Here is a 22,538-nt window from a genome sequence, read left to right on the forward strand (position 1 = left end):
CAGCTTCAACCCCCACATCTCACATGCCTGCAACAAAGTCAACTCAGCAATAACCCAACTCTACCCGCTATTCAACCGAAGAAGCAAAGTCAGTACAGAAAAAAAACTAACAATATACAAAACAATCATCAGGCCCATACTAACTTACGGATCGCCGGCATGGAGCCACACCTCCCCCAGCAACATCAAAAGACTACAGGTACTACAAAATAAATGCCTCCGAATGATCTTCAGCGCCGCGTGGTTTGTTAGGAATGCTTTCCTTCACCAAGACGGAAACATGCCAGACATACCTTCGTATCTCAACCAGACTGCTGCCAAGTACTTCGTCCAGGCATCACTCCATCCCAACCAACTCATTCGTGATGCATCAAATTATGATGAAAACGACAGATGGAGACACAAACTCCCGAAGGCAGCTCTGATCATCGCTTCAAACAATTCTACACAGACCTAATTCGGGAGAGCCACGCGCTCAAAAATTTCTCATTATCAATAATCACAATCTAGCGATGAAGGGATAAAAATCCAAGGGATTGACGTCCATCTCGCCATTTAAGTTAACAGTTAACAAGGTGGGAATACTTATAACTCTTGCGAATCACTGCCGCTGTCAACGCAAGGCGAACTAGGTACTGCTCGGGCAGACCGAGATCTACTTCACTTGCCTGAGTCGGGCCAGAGGAGATCACGGGTATCACATATTGGCGATCACTGCAGATGTTTAGTCATAGATCGTATGCAATGCACAGTGTCTATTCTCAAATCGTCTGCTCAACTCTCCCCCCCCCAAACAAGATTAAATCTTGAGTTATCGCCCCCCCCCCCCCAAGATTAAATCCTAGTGCGCCACTGCAGCCTATAGATACTGAAACAAACCCAAGACAAGATCTAGCTGCAATATTGAACAACATCAACTTGGTAATAGAAACAATTTCTACAAAAATAGTTCAAGAAACAAATAAGCTTATGTATAGTGCTGCAATTGTAGTTAAAAGAGAATTTGGCTATACAATAAAACAAAACAGAGGAATAAACCAAGAAGAGGAACCACAAAATGGAAGTTACGCTTAGAATAAAAAAATAAACAAATTTCGAGCAGATGTTAGTAATTTAAAGAATTCAAAACAAGTAAAACTTAAGCTGGAAACGATTAAGAGCAGTCTAGTAAAGCGATTCAACCTTGAAATAAATCGATGACGGAAGTATCAGAAGAATTAAAACAAAGAATTGTGGACAGAGCAAAAAAAATATTATTCGCTACGAAAGCAGAATAAATGAATACAGTTAAAACATTCAGTTTAAAATTCACCATCATCAGTTTCGCCAAAATATGTTGGGAAATCCGAACACATTATGCTAAACACCTAATGCAGAAGAAACACTCAAGTCCCAGAGGTAGCGCTGTGATAATTCCAAAGAGCATAATAAAAATGCTAATTTGATTAAAGCTGTTGAAAAAAAAACCCAAAAACCACTTAGATGGAAGCAAAGAAAATTAAGAACTGGAGTGCACCACGAAAGATAAACTGCATGGATTTTGCCTGAAGTGCTTGCCCAGTACTCATGCTCGATTTGCTCAACAATGTAACAGTTTAATTGCAGTGGTTAAATTCTAGTTACAGAAAATACATAAAAAAGTTTCATCTCCGGAACTTTTTTTTATGCACTGGGCCCAAACTTCGGAACATTTTTACAGTTTCGAATGTGTATATAAATTCAATATCAACGGTCACCTGATTACGAACTCATGAAGAAAGGGACAGGGAGGTTTGGAGCTTCCTGTAATGCGTTATCTTGCAGCAATTGACAAGAAAACATTATTGCAGCGTAGTGTAGCAGAACTTTGACAGACTCGTAGCGGAATTTTGTCTTTTCTGGTTGGCAGCAGTCAGTAATCAACAACAGAAGAGCAGATTAGCAGTTTTGTTTATGTAGGCCTACTACCGTATTTATATAATACGGTAGCAGGCCTATAACTAGCATTTTTTAATATATATATAACTAGCACTTTTTTTCCCAAAATTAAGGCTCAAAAATCGGGGTGCAGGATATATGCGGGAATTTTCGGAAACCAAAGTTTTCAGGAACAAACTGAAAATGGATATGACTTACCAAGAATCTCCTATTCGCTATTGCTATTTCTGGCCTAGAGAGCGGTTTCCTTGTGTTCATCTTACCCAAATCATCTTCTTTCCCATTATTTCAAGCAAAAGTTACCAGTAATCAGGGCCGTCGCCAGATTAGATCACGCCCTTAGGCAAACAATTAAATATCGTTCCTCATGGATTATAGAACAAAATATAAGAAAATCTCCAATTGCTATTTTGTTTTTATTACAAGAGAACATTAATACAAAACACTTGTATAATAATATTAATTAAATTTTTGCTCTACTGGGATATTGCACAATGAAACTGTTTTTAAGCTTTTAAAATTTAAATTATAAGCTACTGCTATTTCGCCTGTATCGATATAGTTGGTAGACCAACCAATCTTTCTTGGGTCATTGCTGTTCGCAAACTATTTTTAATCAGTTTATGTTTGTAAAAATTTCTTTCCGCACTTGCTACACTAACAGGAATTGTTAACAATATCCTTAAGGCAGTGGTTACATTGGGATAAATTTCTACAAGATTTTGGTTTTATATATATATATATATATATGTGGCGATTAGTTTTTACTCGGTTGTTATACATTTCAAAAAATAGATTTAATGACTCCAAGACCGAGATAACATATAAAGATTTTAATGATAAATACTACTAGTTTCGGCATATAGCAGCCTTCTTCAGGTATTTATAAAGGAAAGGAATACTAATAAACATTGAATTATTTAAATAAACAAACTGGAAATTACAGGTACAAATTGCCTCACATAATCGATACATAAAAACGTTGTATTTTTCAAGTTGTTCCAACTGGCGTGCCATTGTTTGTTGCAATTGTGCGTGCAAGTTCACGTGAACGCCAATATTGAATAACTGCAGCATGGCTATCTGGGATGTTATAACTTAAATTATTATTTAAGTGGACCGGGTTCAGTAGGATTTCCCGTGATTCTACGATTTTTCTTTCAAACTCATCTTCACAGCGAAAAATATTTTCTGATCTATTCCAGCATACAGAGTGGCTTTGTTGGTCATCATTAGGATTATTTGAAAAAAGAACATGACTGGATAAAGCAGTTGCATGAGATCTTTTGTATGAGATGTCTCTCTTATGCTCTTCTATGCGTTGTTCAATAGATTTGTTAGTTTGACCAAAGTATGGGATATTGCAACCACACCACAATTTATATACTCCAGGGTACTTAAGGTTGTGATGAGTAGGTTTTGGATGGCTGATTAGAGAGCGGATTTTTGGAAGTGTGATGAAGAAGGTCCTGATATTATATTTTTTAAGGACTTTAGCTATTTTCTTAGAGACTGTGCTAATGTATGGAATAGAGATGCTACCTTTAAAATTAATAGTCTCTGTTGTGCACTGCTTAGGAGGGTTCAGAAGAAGGTTCTTAATTGTTTTTTCAGAGTATCCATTTTGTTTAAAAATAAGAGTGAGGTGATTCATTTCTTTTTGTAGTTCATCTTGTTCATTTAAGAGAGAACGTGCTCTGTGTCCTAAGGTAGATATAATTCCAAGTTTTTGTGGTGGAAAATGATGAGAAAGATTATGCAGATATCTATTGGTATGCGTAGGTTTTCTGTACATAGAGATTTTTAATCTTTCAGAGTATCGTGTAAGCATAACATCCAAAAAAGGTAAAGAGTTATTATTTTCTATATCAGCAGTAAATTTTATATTAGGATGTTGGATGTTTAGATGACGAAGAAAATCTGTGAGAGCTGTGTGCCCGTGATTCCAAATAATGAATATATCATCAACATATCTTTTCCAAACTTTTGGTTTAAATGAGAAGGAAGATATGGCTTTCTTTTCAAAGTCTTCAAGGAAGACTTTGAAAAGAAACTTTACTACAGGATAAATTATCCAAAAAAATGTTCACTTTATTAAAGCATTGCATTCATTCTGGTTACTTCAGATATAAGGACTCCATTTACCAACAAAAACAAGGCCTGGCAATGGGCAACCCTTTGTCCCCTGTGCTAGCTAACATCTTCCTTGAAGACTTTGAAAGACTTTAATGTTTGAAATAGCGAGGGTTGTACGGTTTTATTTGATAGGTAATAAAGTGTTATTTTACTATAAAGAAAAAAAATATTAGGAGGAGGCCTGTGTAGCTCAGTGGAAGTTGAGCCTGCATCCTCTGTGCTAAGCTACATGATGATAGACTTAGGTGCAAGTCTAGTCGGCGACTGGAGAAACTTTTTGTAAGCCTTTCTTCAACCGGTTCCCTTGTTAGTCGATCTCTGGCACGGGCGAGCGGGCTTTTTCTCTCGGATGCTCGGGTTTTTCTTCCCCCAAACTCAAGAAAATCAACCGTAGAACCCACATTATTTCAGAAATTAAAAATATTGTCTAGGTTTAGATACCACGAGATGGCGGCAGTTGTTGCCATCTCTTACTTTGTGCCAATTTAGTGATAGCCTTGGGCCAGTTATCTCTGGCTATCAGTGGAAATTGAACTACCTTTTCAAAAGTTAGATAGGGCTAAAACGTCTTGGCCTACTTCTTATACGTGAATAAAAGGCATTAGCTGATGATGATGATGGATATTCTACGAGTTCCTTGAGTTTGACTTATCACTGAGTTAGCTTTCATCATTTAATAAGGATTCTGAGTGAAATATTTCTAATGTTGGGAAAAAATCAGTTATATATGCTGCAAGAAAGTCCTGAGTAGTCCATTAGAAATGGCATTTGTATTCATAGTGATAAGCAGGCTGAAGAAAGCCGTTCTGATTTAGAATTTAGTCGTGCACTAGAGAAACTGTTTCAAACCCTTTTCCCGTCGAGTTCCAAGTTAGATAACAAATCAAATCTTCAATACTAGCTTACAGAATTATAAGAAACTTGCAGAAATTATAATATGATTATAAATTCAAGTAAAACAAAGATGATGAAAACTGGAATACACCTGTAAGATATAGCAATAACACTTAATCAGGAAATCATAGAGCAAGTTAATGGTTTTAATTGTCTTGAAGCATACTTAACTTCAAATTTAAATGCCATGGCAGTAATGCAACACAGACTTTCTATAGCATGGTCAATGATGAATAAACAATAAAATTTGGAAAAAAATTCCCAGAACTCTAAAAATTAAAATATAAGCAAATATGCTAACAACAGCTCTCTATTGTTGACTTACTTCAGGAAAATTACCAGAACTCATTGGACGCAGCATAAGACTAATCCACAAATGCTGCTAAATTTGAATATCCCCTAACCCAACAATTCTTATGACAGTTAAATCGCTTAAACTCGGTTGGTTTGGCCACATTGTGTGAATGGAAACGAACAGGCTTCTTCAGGTGGCATTTAAGAGCACTAAGAGGGTTCAAGATTCAGGGGAAGATCAAAATTAACATGGCATAATGCCCTTAGAACTGTATTGGACTTTCAGAGCTGTTGGCATATGTAAGAGCTTGCTTTGGACAGACAAGGATAGAAGGTTCTTATCCTTGATGGACTCAATCCATCTTGAGGACAAAAGAGAAGAAGACGAAGCTCCAAAAAATCAACCGTAGAACCTGCACTATTTCAGACAATAATATAATATACTATAATGCAATAGACGATAATAATATTTAAAAAAATAATAAAAAAAATCAGCTAATGCCTTTATTTCCTTATAGGGAGTAGGCGAGGCCGTTTTAGCCCTATTTAACTTTTAGAAACTGGGTGACAGTTCAATCTCCACAGGTAGCTAATCAGTGATAGCTTGCCCTAAGGCTATGACGATTTAAGCAGCACGCAGTGAAGAGACGGCTAACAAGTGCCGCCATTTCGTTGTACATCACCCTAACGCAATCTTTTAATGTCTAAAATAGTGTGAGTTCTACGGTCGAGTTTCTTGGGTCTGTACAATAATATATTATGAGATGGTGGCACATGTCTGCTTCTCTTCCTTGTCGTTTGTAATAGTGATATTCTTGGTTTAGCTATCGCTAATTGGTTACTGTAGATATGAAATCCCCTCCCCCGCAGTGTCCAAAAGTTAGATAGGGCTAAAATGGCCTGGAGTACTTCCTATAGGGAATAAAAGGCCTTAGCGTATTTATTTTTATTTTTTTTCTCAATGTACTGCATGTTGTTTTTGAGGCATCCCGAAATTAGAGATGTTTTCTCGAAACTTTATGACTCATTATAGTGGGTTATCATGGTCTTTTAATTATAAATATTTTATATTATCATTAAATTAAATTAGCAATAAATTATTAAATTATAACGATATCTAATTATTAGATATCGTCATAAATGAAGGAAACTAAAATAATGTTATAAGATAAAGATTATTATAATTTAATTTAATTATTATAAGCTTTATAATGTAAGTGTATTATAATTATACAAATAATTTTATATTTATGTTATTACTTTAATTTAAACAAATGATTTAATAGTATTCCATGTATATATAAAGAAAATTATATCACAAAAAATGTTTTTGTAAATAGTTTGCAAAGACGCTCTTGTAATGGAAATTAGCTTGCTGTTCTCTAGTAGTCTTTAAGTAAGACAGCATTTGAAATATGGGGACGACGAAAGGAGGTACTGTTTCGTAGCTTAGGTTAAAATGAAATTTATTTAAATTTCAGAATATTACATGCAGCCAACATTCTCATTTACTGATAGCGTATTTATTAAGCTAGAAATATTAAAATTTGCAGAATCAGAGTGCTGCATTATTTGACAATACCCTTTCTCATAACGTTTTATGTTTAGTAATTTCTGTTTAAGTAGATATCCACTGAACAATAACTATCATTTCATCAGTACTTAATAGAGTTTCCTATTTTACGATTAATAAGTATCAGTGTTTTTGCTTCAGAACTAAATCCTTTTTATTATGAGAAATGAATGTTTACTATATGTAGTAATGAATGAACCCATGAAAGAGAACCCATTGACATTTCGATTTCAGGTTTTTGCATTGACTTTGTTTTTCAAGAATTGTAACTAAAATATAGATGTGCTGCCTCAAATATTGAAAGGACGATAATACTATATTTTTTTTTTAAATTTTCCGTAGACAAATTAACCATCATTCTGATAGTAGTAAATTGGCCTCAACTCATCTGTCATCAGTGTATTTACATCTGCTGGCAATGCATTCCATTCACCTCACACAAAAGGCCAAAGATATAGGCAAAAAAAAAAAATAATAAAATAAAATAAATAAAAAAAAAAATATATATATATATATAAAATGTACCTTGGTCTCTCATATGCACAATAGCATTATGCAGTGTGACAAATAACATGATGTCTCACTTCTTACCTGTAGAATATCTTGGTATCATCCATTCTCACTCATGTGGTCAAGTTGATAACATCTGTGCTTTGCTATCAAGAGACTTGGTGTGAATTCCACTGTAGCATGGGTGTTTGTAAAAATATGTAGGATGCAGATTTTCTTTACTCAGAGTGTTTGCTTATTAGAAGCAAAATTTATGAAGCTTGACCTCTGACACTTTCATGGATCAGACCACTATTTTAAAAGGAGAAGGGGTGGCATCCATGGACATCTGCAGAAAATTTTCCAGGGAGGACAAAGCAAAATTTTCCTGGGGGGGGGGGGGAAGCTTGGAGACAAATAATTACACCAATAAATTTTTATTTAATTATTTAATTTTATTTATTTTTCATAAGTAGGGCATCTCAGTAGCACTGTGTTTCAGTCACATCATTTAGTTTCCTCATTCTTTAAACTGATAATTTTAAAAGCTGTTTAAAGTAACTGATTCATGACAGCACAGTACATCTACTATAATGACCTTTTGTTCCTTCGCTGCTAGCTTCCCCTAGCTTATCTATGGTAATTTTGCTGTAGGGTTCTAACTCGTTTGTTGATGGCCTTACATATAAAATATGGAACAAAATGATAATATCTGGCATCACACAAACTTACGCTGAGAAAATGTGAGTGTATGTGCCTGTGCAATGATTAGGAATAATAATAATAATCTGAATTTAGTATCTGACAAAGATAAAACATTATCCTTAGATCTCAGACCAACTTCTCTTGTCAAATCGGGTTAGGGAAGGCATGAAAAAATTCTTGATTCATTAGCAAATATTGAACCCATTAATTCAAACTAATGCAGTCAATTAGCCTGTGATAGTATCATTTCATTATGAGGGAAGGTATACCCTATCTGCTGAGCTTCAAGGAATACCTAGATAATACTCTTAAATATTCAGGAACAAAACCATCGATGGGACGTCCAATTTTTTTCCCTTTTTTAATATGATAATCCCATATCTGCTCCCATTTTCCATCATAGGTTGTAGACTTATAGAACATTAGGTTAACCCTGCAGAGGTTGTGGTTGGAAAAATTGCAGCGTAGATCGTGTATATCTGAGAGATACATTCATTATTAGTATGTGCTAAAATGCAATAAAACTTAAAAAAAAAACCACTGCAAATATAATACATGATGGTTTATTTATTTTCAGTTACAATCTAGAAAATATTGAACAAAGAAACAAAGAAAACAACTAAACCAATACTGTACTGACATTGGAGTTTGCGGTATATCTCTCAGATATAGTTTACTATCAAATATCACTTTCGCATTCAACTCTATCATTCTCATCATCGGACTTGAATAACAAAATCACTGAATCTCTTCAACATCTGATGGATTATCCAATCGATATATTTTTTCCAGCCATTTTTAATGGTAAATAATAATAAAAAAAAAAACTAAACCATTACTATACTGACATCGGAGGTCACGGTATCTCTCAGATATGATTTACTACCAAATATCATAAACCTTTACATAATATGTGTTAAACCAAAATTGACCATAAACAGTGTGGAATATCACTCATAATATATGGTGACTTCCAAGCTATACATTGGATATGTGTAAGAATATTTATATTAAACAATTTATTTGTATCTGTCAGATCAGCTGCAACCTCCACAGGGTTAAGAGTGTGATAAGCAAAATCCTGGCCTAGATAACAGCTGTTCAAGCTACTTCAGTTCTCTAACAGAGTGATTGTTTCACACCATGTATTCAGAATCTACCATCCAAAGACATTTGCAACTGTCCATGCCACAGTGGGATTCAAACTCATATTATGGAGAATGGAGATGCTATTCACTTCACTATCCAGCCAGGTTTGCAAAAGTTTACATTTGTTGTTTTCACAACTGAAATGTTCACAACAAATATGCTCTGATCAGCTGCATTGTGTGCCTCTATAGTACAACTTGGAAGCACAAGTCCTTTAATTGAAAGAATTGGATATAATGCCTGGCTTTTGTATAAAACTTTTGTATTCTTGTCCAAGCACCTCTGTAGCAAAGTTGGAAGAACAACAGAACATTCTGCCCTTCAATTGGAAAAGACTGGAGTTCGATTTTCATCTCTGATTAATCTTTATATGGGCTTTTTTAATTGAAGGTGAGTTAGCCATTCTCATATGGAAGTAGCAGGTTTTTCCTTCTGGAAACTTGGGTTTTTTCATCTTGCATGCAGGCAGATCAGCTGTGAGAACACAATTTACAGACAAAAAGTACTATTGGGGTGGGCAGTAGATGGCATTGTGTGTTAATGGTAGTGGAGTCATTATATAGTTGGAGGATTAAGTAGGAGAGATGGTGAGCTGTGTAACGTAGTATTGTTCACTACCATGATGGGTCCTCAGACTCCTTGGAGGTGTCATGTAATAAGAGTAATTATAGCAATAAAAAGCCTGGAAACAAACCTACCAAGAATGGCCACATTATTTGTACCAATGTACACGTGTGAGTAGACATTTTTCTTACAAAACTGAACAAGCCAGGAACAGTTTCTCTGATGATCATTCTTGATGTTTATCAAATTTGATCATCTTTGAAATGGCAATTAAAAAAAAAATAATTGTACAAAATTACATATATCCCATTCAATATCTGTATTTTTTGTAGCATAGTACTAAGTAGTTATTATTTAGTTAAATATTTACATTTTTTAATAAAAATTTTTGTTTCTAAGAATATGTTGATTTTCTAGTATTGGTTTGTATTTTATTGCCTTTTATCTGTGGATGACAACCTCCAGTCACTTTTCATTTAAAATTTGGTGCCTGTGGCTTAAAAAAGTTCGATACATTATTGTAGGTGAAGTTCTTGCAGTTACTAAATATTAAAACTGATGAGGTTATGCTAACTGATAGGCAATACCTGTTGACTGATAGAACACTTTAAAAGTGCATTTTTAAATGCACTTTAAAAGTGCATTTGCATGATATTCTGCAATTTGTGTTTACCTTCCTCATATAGAATAACTTTTTTTTATCTATCCATCTATATATATATATATATATATATATATATATATATATATATGGACAAAAACGATGGACAAAAGAAGTACTGGATTGGATTCCACGAGAGGAAAAATGACCACGAACATTAAATTGTAGGACTCTGAGCAGTGAAGCACGGCTAACTGAAGAGCTAAAGTGACTAAAATGGGACATTCTTGGACTGTGCGAAGTTAGATGTAGTGGTGAAGAAATTCTTCGATTAAAAAATGGAGACATTATATTATAGAGGCCAAGATAAGGAAAGAATCAGTGGAGTTGGATACTTAGGATAACAGACATCAATAGAACAAAATATCATGGACGAAATTAAAAGGCGCACGAAGCTTGGGTGGAAAGCATTTGGAAAATTACATTCAATATTCATATGCCTGAAGAGAAAAGTTTTTAACCAGTGTATTCTTCCTATACTGACATATGGCTGTGAAACATGGACACTGAATGCAAAGGAAATTCAAAAATTAAGAACAACACAATTTAGTATGGAAAGAAGTATGCTTGGTATCATAAGATTGGATCACAAAAGGAATACATTGATAAGAAATCAAACCAAAGTCTCTGACATCATAGGAAAAGTGAAACATCTGAAGTGGCAATGGGCTGGGCATATTGCTCGAAGACAAGATCAACGATGGACAAAAGAAGTACTGGATTGGATTCCACGAGAGGAAAAATGACCACGACGCCGACCTAAATCACGGTGCATTGTTGATATCATCAGATTTGCAGGAGAGCCATGGACAGAGAGTTTCAGAGTAATCTTGGAAAGGCCTTTATCCAGCAGTGGATCGACAATGGCTGATGATGATATATATATATATATATATATATCAGTCCCACACATGAGAGGGATCCAAGACCTATGACATGAGTGCTGTGTATAGATAAGTGATAGAGAGGAAAGGGATTTGTTCATGTTTTTCTTGAAGAGCTGAGGTTTGTAAGAACCTCAATTCCATGCCAATCTGATCATCTATTAATTGGGCAAACAGAATGGGGAGGGCTATTCCAAAGAGCACAGGTTTAGGGTATGGAGGAGGATGAGAATTGGGTTTCATAAGTTTGGAGCTGAATTGTGTATGGATGTTGATCAGCAGTTGCTTGTGTTTATACATGATTCAAGAGAAGTGAAAGGATGTTAGTGGTCAGTTTTGAAACAGCATCATGTCAGTGCTTATAGAAAAGATATAATGCAAGATAAAAAACTGAGTTTCTGGGAGGGAAAAAACCCTGCTACATCCATGTGAGATCAGCTAACTCACCTTCAATTGAAAAAAAAAATAGGAAGAAAAAAAAAGCCCATATAAAGTCTCCTCTCATCATGACAAGAATCAAGCTCAGTTCTTTTCCAGTTGAAGGGTGCAATGTACTGTTGTTCTTCCAGTTGCACTATGGAGGCACTTAATTAAATTATCAGCAAGTTCATGAGCAGGGTACCATGTGAGAATACTCTTTCCTTTCGTTGATCGCTATTGCCTGTTATAACATTCTGTATTTATTATTATTTATTATTATTATTATTATTCAGGCCTCCATGTAGTCAAAAAACTCATCGTGGGAGGTCCTTCCTAAGAACATAAAGTCTATCAAGACTCATCGAGGGGAGGTCCCCCCCCCTAAGAAACATAAAGTCTATCATACTACTCTTTAAACTCATTGACCATTCTCGCTCCCACCACTCCATCAGGCAATGCATTCCACGGTTCACCCATCCTCCACGCAAAGAAAACCACTCCTTACCCTCTTGCTCACAGTTTCCTTTCGTAACTTCCAGGGATGGCCTCTTGTCATCACTCCTTTTAGCTGGAACTTATCCAGTGTGAAATAGCCTGTTTATTATGTAAGAGAATTGGTAGTGTCTCTGATCGAGCTGTTTGATTTAGGCTATTCTGCAATTAAGTGTGCTACTTTATGCAAGCAATTTGATGCAGTTCAGTAGCACACTTAATCTTTATAGTTTAATTGACAATCCCTTCCCTTCTCTCTCTCTCTCTCTCTCTCTCTCTCTGACACACACACACACACACACACCTTAATTTCAAATAGAACATTTTTTGAAACAGAATGATAGAATAGACATTTTATATAACTTTAATATAATACCTCTCACAGGGAATAGAATTTTAATTATATTTCACCTATCTTCCTGTTTCCTAGACACACATTACATGATTGAAATGGTTCATTATCCTTTATAGGAACTTGCATACACTGGAAGGTACTTACACAAACAATCACACCATTACCCATCGTAACAGTATGGTGTCCTCAAAACACCTACACAGACCCAGGGTTCTTTGTTCAAATGACACAGTCCTGGCTACTGAACTTGGTACCCCCAATAATCCTTATAAAATAGATAAAATAGTACATTCCCCTACTCCCTCCTATAATCAACACACAAGATCACAAGAAAGCTGTACTCATCCCTTGCATTTAGAGTATATCAGAAAAAGATAGCTAAAGTTCTCCACAAATATAAATCCCATACCACTTTCAAACGATACATCCACCAAAGCAACCGTCATCCATTCTCCTAATGGTCAGCTTCATCCTCTTACACATTCTGAAGTGTATAAAGTTCCTTGTACCTGCAACTTAGCCTACTTTGGACAGATTTATAGATCTGTTGATGTGTGCCTTGAAGATCAAAAGTACATCTGTGATCATCTATGTGGGAAGTCAGGACTTGGAAGCCCACACACTGGATATTCTTTCAAACAGGATTAAATGAAAAAAGACAGCTTTGCAGCACAGAAATCTATGGGAGTCTGATAGATTATTTTTGGAATTAGCATCAGTTATGAGACACTCTTGCAACCTCAACAAATATAACTGCATTCATTTGCCAACTATCTGGGAGATTCATTCTAAGACCACATTTACCCTGACTTTTCTAAATTAAATTTTTTATCCAGTTCCCTAGAGCAGTGCTTCCCAAACTTATGGATGCCAAGGCCCCGTTTTGAAAAATTAAAATATTTCATGGCCCCAATCAAAAAAAAATCGTAATATAGACATATATTATTATAATATTTATTGTACTTATATTCAATAAAATTTATATTCAAAATTTTGCATTTGTAATCTTTTTTGTGTTTCTTATCCATAGCTTTGAAATGAAACTTATATGAATAAGCATATATTTACTGATATTCATTAATTGCCGAAATATGCAAGAAGCAAAATTTGTGAACCAACACCAATGTGATTTTTTCCATTAAAATATAAAAAAAGAACAAAAAAGAAATAATAAAAATTAAATACGTTTCTTTTAAGATTAAAAAAATCTACTTAGTCTTAAAACATTTTAAATTTGTTTTCATTATTTCACCCCCCCCCTCAACAAAATGTATGGGACCCCCAAGGGGGCCACGGTCCACATTTTGGGAAGTGCTGCCCTAGAGCAGCGCTTCCCAAACTGTGGGCCGCGGCCCCCTTGGGGGCCGTAGGTTTTGTTGAGGGGGGCCGTGAAATAATGAAAACAAATTTAAAATCTTTTAAGACTAAGTATATTTTTTTTTTATTTTAAAAGAAACGTATTTAACTTTTATTATTTATTTTTTGTTATTTTTTATATTTTAATGGAAAAATTCACACATTGTTGTTGGTTCACAAACTTTGCTTCCTGCGTATTTCGGCGCTTAACGAATATTAGTAAATATTGCTTATTCATATGTTTCATTTCAAAGCAGTGGTTAATTGTATTTACTTCGAATGTTCTCCAGTGAAGTTCCAAATCTTTCTGTCCCTTTCATAATGCGTTCGTAATCAGGGACTGTTGATATTGACTTTATATACATATCAAAACTCGTTTTATATTATCACTGTCATCCGAGCTAGTTTTCTGTTACCAATAAAAGTTTCGCATATATTTCACACATGAAAAAAAGCTTAAACAAGTTCATGTGGGGATATTGTAACTGGCTTGCAGTGGTAAACAACACGCCCTCCCTAAGAGCCACTATACTGCAGAGGCAATAAAAATAAGTACTTTTATTATGCCAGTGAATAAGGTATGAGGAGTCTGTGTAATATATTTCTCAACAAATAGTGCAATTAGAGACAACTGGGATAAAAACACACTAATTAATGAATCACATGTCCCCTCATACAGAAACTATGCTGTATAGACTGAAACAAAACCATATGTTGCATGGGCAAACATAGTATCTAACTAAAAACTATTGTTATTAATTAGATGTATGCGAGTTCGATTTCCCAAGGCAGCAATAAAATTCAACCGAACGTGTTAAAATTCGTAAAAGTGTTAAAACTAAGTAATATATATATATATATATATATATATTAAATGTTATGGCAGTTTCACATATGGAATTCGGTTGAAGAGAGTTAGCATTTCAACTCAATTGTCAGCTATGCTTTTATCTTTCGGTTGCGCGATCTTTTGTTAATACCGCACCAATCATATGCACGTTTTAATAAACAGACTGCCTTTGCTGTCTGCATTAGGCTTAATTACCGTAAAAGGAGAAAAGTCACAAAAGTGAAAAATGTTCCTGGTCCGGGGATTTCCGTATTCAGGTAATATTCACTAATTTCATGTTATCAGTCTGTGGTGTGCCAGTATTGGTAAGTGGTGATATTATTTGATCTATTCTACGTTAAAAAATTTAACCCTGAGATGGATAAGTGGTTGATAAAAAATAAAAAAAAATCCCGCGAACAATCAGAAGAAGCAGAAACAGACTAAAAAAAAAGGACAGTATTTCATATTTTACCAGAACAGACCGTATCGTCTTCAGAACCAAACGGTAAGAGGCAAAAAATGTAATATATGCATTTGATTTTTGCAATATTCGCTGTGTATGTTTTGTATTGAATATAAATACAATAAATATAATAATAATATATCTCTATTACAATTTTTTTCGAGGGGGGGGGCGTGAAATATTTTAATTTTTGCAAAGGGGGCCCTGACATCCAGAAGTTTGGGAAGCACTGCCCTAGAGGATACCAATTTGGTGGGATATTAGTTTCTTTTCAGCTAGAGTTTGAGTTGTTTTTGCAACTATATAATTTAAGTGCTATCTGTCTACCACATTTTGTAATTTTGTGTTCTGGGGATAAGCGACCAGTATTTATTTTCCTCTTGTATTGTTTATACTTTGAATAACAACCAGTACCTAAACCTATCTATGCATAATTTCTCTCTTATTCTGTACATATTTATTCATTTGACTTCTTTCTATGCCAACTTTTAGTTTATCTGCACTAAAAATTGTGTCTAAATAGCTGCAATATTTTACTACTTCACTAGTTTTTCCTGAATGGAAAACCTATAGAGCAAGTAAAAATAAAATTGAAAACATCAGTGGATGTTAATTACTAATTTAATAAGCCGAAAGGCTATTTTACCGGCGAATATGTTAATAGAAAGGGGGTATGGTAAATCCCTTTATGTTTTTATAGCCGGGTACGAAACTCGGATCGAAATCCATCGAAATCCATAGTTTCCTGCCAAAAAAACTATCGGCGAGCCCAAGTGTAAATGATCACTTGGGTAGTACAACACCAGGGCAACTCCATGTAAAGGTGGAGCAAGCTCCGTCACTAACTTTAATATTCTCTCATAATGTAAAACCCAGCTCCTAAGAGATGTATATATATTGTAAAATATATATACATCGCCGGTAAAATAGCCTTTCGGCTTATTAAATTAGTAATCAATAATAAATATAGGAGTACACCACTTCGGCAATTCGATAGTACAGATATGTAAGTTTGTGTTCACTTAAAACCTTGATATTCCAGGTCTACCTACTCACTGATGAGACCTCAAAAAAGGTTGAAACCGGTCTGGGTAGTGACCTCTTCTCATAATGTAAAACAATATATATACATCTCTTAGGAGCTGGGTTTTACATTATGAGAGAATATTAAAGTTAGTGATGGAGCTTGCTCCACCTTTGCATGGAGTTGTCCTGGTGTTGTACTATCCAAGTGATCATTTACACTTGGGCTCGCCGATAGTTTTTTCGGCAGGAAACTCTATGGATTTCGATAGATTTCGATCCGAGTTTTGTACCCGGCTATAAAAACATAAAGGGGTTTACCATCCCCCCCTTTCTATCAGTGGATGTTTTTCAAGTTTCATGTCTGTTTCAGCAGCTGATGTTTTTGATTTTCCTGTCTGTTTTCATAGTCTCCCTTTTTACTGCTGACTTTCACATCAAATTACAGCAGTTATTCAGTGCTATAATGAATTTGTAGTTTAGGAATTCTGCATACTTGTACTAATTTATTTAAGTGTATAACATCTGAATAAAGTAAAGAACTGGGATTAACATCTTCAGTTTTGATGTCAGGCCAAATGTCCTTGTCTTCATAATGTGATCCATATAGATGATGAATATCAGGTGAGAGAGTATACATCCTTGTCTTATACCTGATTTTATATCAAACCATCTTCCTGTTCCTCTTTCGCTTCTAACTGCTTACAACTCAAATATAGACTGTACATTGCTCAGTATAATGTCCCATTTATACCATATAATTGTATTGTTTTGAACAACTTTTCTCTTGGCACCTTGTTATATGTCTTTAGCAGATCTACAAAACTTAAATATATATCCTTGTTATATTCTCACAGTTTCTCAACTCTTTGCCTTGAAATGAAAATCTGATCCTGACAACTTCTGCTTGGCATAAACCTTGTTCTCCAAGTTTTTCTTCCACAATTTTTCTTAGCTGCTTCTTGTGTATACTTATATAAATCTTATCAGGGACACTCAGTAGAGAAAATTCCTTTGTAAATCTTGTATTCAGTTTCTCCATTTTTATAGATGAGTACTATTAGAAATATACTCCAGGCATTCAGAATTCATACTTCTAACCATTCTATTTGAATTATGCAGCACAGCCACTTTAAAGCTTTTGCACTTCAATGTTTGAGAATTTCTGGTCAAATATCATCTACTCCTGCATTTAATTTTCAGATTTCTGATAGCTTTTCTCACTTGAAGTATTGATATATATACACTCCTGATTGCATTCCTCTTGAATATTGGTTACTGATGTTCTGTCATTGCTTGTTTCATTTAGCAATATTCCAAATTAATTACTCCAGACATCTTGAGCCAACCACGGAGTTCTGATTTTTCGAGGTTTGCAGACAAATACTTCCCTCTGGCTGAAGCAGAGTCTTGTTTCATTTAGCAATTCCACTTAGCCTCTTTTCAAGTATGCTTATATAAATCTTACAGGAACACTCAGTACTTTTAATAATTTAAAAATCACCAATATTTTTTTTTAAAAAAAATAATATAAATAAATATACTTTGAATGGCAGAGGAACTAGATCTATAATTGATTATATCATTAATAATTTGAAACTATCTCCACATGTGAGGAATGTACATGTTTACAGAGGAAGTGAATTTTTTTCAAACCATTATTGAAATCAAGCACTTACTTACTATTATCAGCTTTTCTTTCTTAGATTTTTATTATTATTATTATTATTATTTTCCCCAAAACACTTCTGTATGCCTGGTATTGATTTATTGCTCTGTTGTTTAGTTCTCCAACAAGGATTAACTTTGCCATTTTCTTTGTCAGATGTTTGTCTAATGATTCAAAAACTTCTTACACTTTTTAGTAGACCTTCTGCTAAAAAGACCAGAGGGAAAAAATAAATCATTGTCCATTTTCCCATTTTGATATTTGCCCATATCACTTCTTGATATTGTTTACCATTCAAGATTATCTTCGTGTTATTTTTCCTGATCTTGCTTGAAGAATCTTGTTTGTTTTTGTCTTCTGTGTTTCAATAACACCAATTATATGGACATGAATTTCTCTAATTTTTCTGCTAGATTCTCTTCTTATCTGTTGATGCTGCCAATTTTGAATTTTGCTGATGGTGATTTGGAGATTGTTCTGGTTTTCACTGTTCACTGTGGTTCCATGAAAACATTAGGGACTTTGTTTAACTTGGCGATGCCCTTTCTGGCATGAAATGGAAGGTGAGTTAGCTGATTTCATATGGAGGTAGCAAGGTTTTTTTACTCCCAGAAAACTTGAGATTTTAATCCTACATACAGGCAAATTGACCTTGAGAACACATGCAATTTACAGACAAATACTAGTGGTGGGCAGTAGATGATGATGGTAGTAAATGAGTCCTTGGAGGTGTCACATAATAATAATAACTTCCATCATGTTTTTAGTATCATATTGTATTTTGGTTTAAGCCAATAAGAATACAATTTAGTTGACTAAATTCCAATTTGCTAGCCTATCCTATCCAGTTAGATATTTACTACAGGATGCACTAAGAGCAGATGAGGATTGGACTTCAGGTAAGAGGTCTTAGTCAGTTCTCTGCATTTTTTTAAAAGGCTGTATGGAGGCCTCATCTCACTCAATCTAAATTAGACTCTTTAGCAACTCTCTAATTGTAAATATCAAAGTAAGACCTTCCCATTCTTGATAGAATCATTTGTAGTAATTATAAAATTCATTATATGGATTAAGACCTTTTTTTATTGCACACAAGATTTAGCTGTTATCATCCAAGTTATTCAATAAATGAAAATTGAAACAACTTATTTTCTAGAACTCAGATGAATTTAAAGCGAGTATATTACTATTTTTGTACTTCTTTTTTTTTTTTTGGTAAAAGTTTTATTACCCAAAAAGTTAGCTTCAAAGCTAATGAAATCAGCTAGAATTAGTTTTCTTAAATGGATATGAATTATTAAAATAATTTTGAATTTTTATAGTATAATAATATTTAATTTTTTTTCAGTGCTTACACCAGAAGTTCTGCAGAAATTTCGGGAAGCTTTTGAATCTGATCCCAAGAACCTTCTGGCCTTGAATGCTTGCACCAAGCAGGATCCTCTTGAGATATGCCTCTGTCGAAAAACACTGGAAAAATCTAATCATGTTTTTACGCACAAGGTATATTCCCCTTCTAATATTCTTTCTTTTGAACTTTAAAATTTGCATGCAGACTTATTTTGATATTTTTGGCCAACCAGGTAATTAGAAACCCTCTCCCTTGCACATTAAATGTTAAGTCTTAAACAAAGCCACATAAGCAAAAATCAACTCACTTTGAAGCTCATGTCATGTTTTGCATGCTGTGTGGGTAGCATGCAATTTAATAATTTTTTTTTAAAGATTAATAAAATGTTACTAATAATGAATCAAAACTCAAGAGCTCGAGTAAGAGACAAGCTCTTTATTTAGAAATATTAGTATAATTGTGGTTATGCATAAATGTGATATAGTGTAAAATGTTTGTCTTGCATGCACTGTAAATGCAATCTTAAATAGAACTAATTTGAAAATACCGACTTACAGCAGAATTGCACAAAACTAATTTCAATTTTCTCTAATTAAAATTGTATGATACCTAAGAACAAAATTACAATTGCATGTAACTCCTTTAAATTGATATGTACTTGTTTCTTTTTCTCTTGCAGTAGTGAACTTGAATCTAATTTTTCCTGAGTGTGTGTGGGGGGAAATGCACTTCACTGAAATCTATTTCTTGAATATGGCAATATTTCTCTTTTATTCTCTCTTTGAAAGATAAATCTTCTGTATTGAGCCTTGATAAGACCCCATCTAGACTACTGCACCCAGATATGGGTGCTAGGGTTTCTTCTCGATGGGGAGGAGGTGGAGAGGATCCAGAGACGAGTGACCAAGATAATAGCAGGACGATGGAATGAACCTTATGAGAACAGGTTGAAGATTTGTGGGCTGCAGAAATTAGTTGATAGGCGAAAAAGGGGTGATATGATTGAGACATTCAAATTACTGAAGGGTTTCTATAAGATTAATTCAGAAGATATTTTTGAGAATAGAACTGGTGGTGGGAGGACTAGGGGGCCATACATGGAAGCTGGACAAGAGTGTGGTTAGCAAGGGTGTTAGAGCTAGGTTTTTTACTTGGAGAGTGGTGAATGAGTGGAATAAGCTGCCAGAGTCTGTTGTGAGTGCCATAAGGCGAGGTATGATAAATACTGTGTGAATGTCGAATAGTTGTTCTTGACATGTTGTTAGGGCCTCCCTCGATGAGTCTAAGGACTCCTTGGAGCTGCCCGTAATAATAATAAATTTCTCCTCCTGTTTCCTAGAAGATTCTGAACTAAGGTATTCTTAAAGTTCTTTTCTTTTCTGGAAACATTTCTGTTATCCTTTAGTGTAAAGAAAATTTTCTTCCTTATCCCAAACATTCAACCAGAACAAAAGTGCTGCTCAGTATATTTTAAAGAATACTGTATTTTTTATAGAAAACTGTAAATCACTTTAACAGTGTTATTCATGTTTTCAACTTGGCATTCCTTAAAAGGAAATACAGTACGCCAGCCATATCCACGGTTCGAAAAAAGCACGAGAAACGGTCGAGCGCTGCGGCGGTTGAAATATTCATACTCGCAGGCTGAAAACTTGTCGAAACACGCTTGTTTTACAAGGCACGTGGACCTAAACGTGCTTGTTTGTTCGTGTTTAGTTTTACTCTAATTATCGAAGAAAGCAGTCAGTTGTCTGTCATTGCAATTAAAAATTGTGTTTAAATTCAAGCAAATAAATTGTGAAAAATTTAAAAATGGCTTCAAAACCAAAGAGAAGACGTGAAGTGTTCAGTATTAGTGAAAAATCAAAGATTATCAATATGATTGAAGTAGAAAAAAAAGTCTATTGCAGGCATTGCCAAGATCTATAATAAAAACGAATCTTTGATATGTGAAGTGTTGAAGAACAAAGAAAAAATTCATGCCAGTCTTTCCATTGTGCCCAAATCTACAAAAGTTACGGGTACAGTGCATGATAAGGCGTTACTCAGGTAGAGAAAGCTTTGAATTTGTGGGTGAAAGACATGACAAGGAAAAGGATTCCTATTGACGGTAACACGTTACGGCAAAAAGCATTGATCTATATGAAGACATGCAGCCGCAAGACGAAATAGAAGAGGAAGAAAAGTTATTTACAGCAAGCAAGGGCTGGTTGCATAGATTCAAAACTAAGTTTAATCTAAAAACATAAAAATTATGGCAGACTCTGCATCAGCTGATGAGAAAGCTGCTGCATTGGTCCCATCAGAATTTAAAAATATTATTGCAGAGAAAGGTTATCATCCTAAGCAAGTTTTTAAATGTGATGAAACCGGCCTCGTTTAGAAGAAAATGACCCAACTGACCTACATCCATAAAACTGTGAAGCAAGCACCAGGCTTTAAAGCATTTAAGGACAGATTGATGCTGGTACTTTGTGGCAATGCAGCTGGTCGTATAATTAAACCTGGCCTTGTTTACCTAGCACAGAATCCACATGCCCTTAAAAACAAAAACAAAAGTTGTCTGCCTGTTTTTTAGCAATCAAATCCGAAAGCGTGGGTCACTGCCATGTTATTTACGGAATGGTTCCATCGATGTTTTATTCCGGAAGTGAAAAAATACTTGGAGAGGGAAGGGTTACCATTTAAAGTTTTAAGTGGTTTTTTTCCCACCTAATTCAGTGAGGTTCAGGTTCGGTGTAGTGGTGGACACGGAGAGTTGTACAATAGGCGTCCTCCCGCGATGAGTCTTCGGACTCCTTGGAGGTGTCACGAATAATAATAATAATATGACCTCATTGCTTCAGCCACTCAATCAAGGTGTCATTAGATGCTTCAAAGCCTCATATGCTCAGCAGGTTTTTGATATGATTCGTGCAATGGTTGAGGATTCTGCTGATGCTGGAGTCACGGAATGCTGGAAATCATTCACAATTGCAACGCAATTGTATTCATCAAGAGAGCAATGGACAAATTGAAACCAGAAACGGTAACTGCATGCTGGAAGAATTTGTGGAGTGATGCCGTTCATAATTCCCAAGACGCCCCTGATATTAACTCATGATAGCAATGATAATTAACACAGCATGGAAAATAGGTGGAGAGGGATTTGATGATATGACAGAAGAAGAATTGAATGATTACATAGATGGACATCGTGAAGTGCTCACTAACGAGGAGTTGAAAGATCTTGCCAAATCTTCTACAACGAAGATGACGATGAAGATGAAAGTAAATAAGAACCACCAGCGTGGACACTTGAAAAATTTGCC

General features: G+C 34.9%; 1 protein-coding gene across 2 annotated transcripts in view; it reads left to right on the forward strand.

The window, feature by feature from the left end:
* Positions 1-6,582: 6,582 nt before the first annotated feature.
* The window catches only part of LOC150100769 (bleomycin hydrolase), a 157,828-nt gene continuing 141,872 nt past the window's right edge, over positions 6,583-22,538 (forward strand). The window contains exons 1-2 of one of the 2 annotated variants that reach the window (XM_090401341.1): positions 6,583-6,675; positions 19,225-19,379. In XM_090401341.1, coding sequence (XP_090257467.1) covers positions 6,657-6,675; positions 19,225-19,379 — 174 coding nt within the window. In that variant the 5' untranslated portion in view covers positions 6,583-6,656. Of the gene's footprint in view, positions 6,676-6,932; positions 7,049-19,224; positions 19,380-22,538 lie in introns of those variants that run through there. The other variant, XM_090401342.1, reaches the window with a different exon arrangement.

Source organism: Typopeltis vanoorti, chromosome 12 (genome assembly GCF_054136105.1).
Source record: "Typopeltis vanoorti isolate ZY-2024b chromosome 12, IOZ_Tvanoo_1.0, whole genome shotgun sequence".
NCBI classification, from domain to species: Eukaryota; Metazoa; Arthropoda; class Arachnida; order Uropygi; family Thelyphonidae; genus Typopeltis; species Typopeltis vanoorti.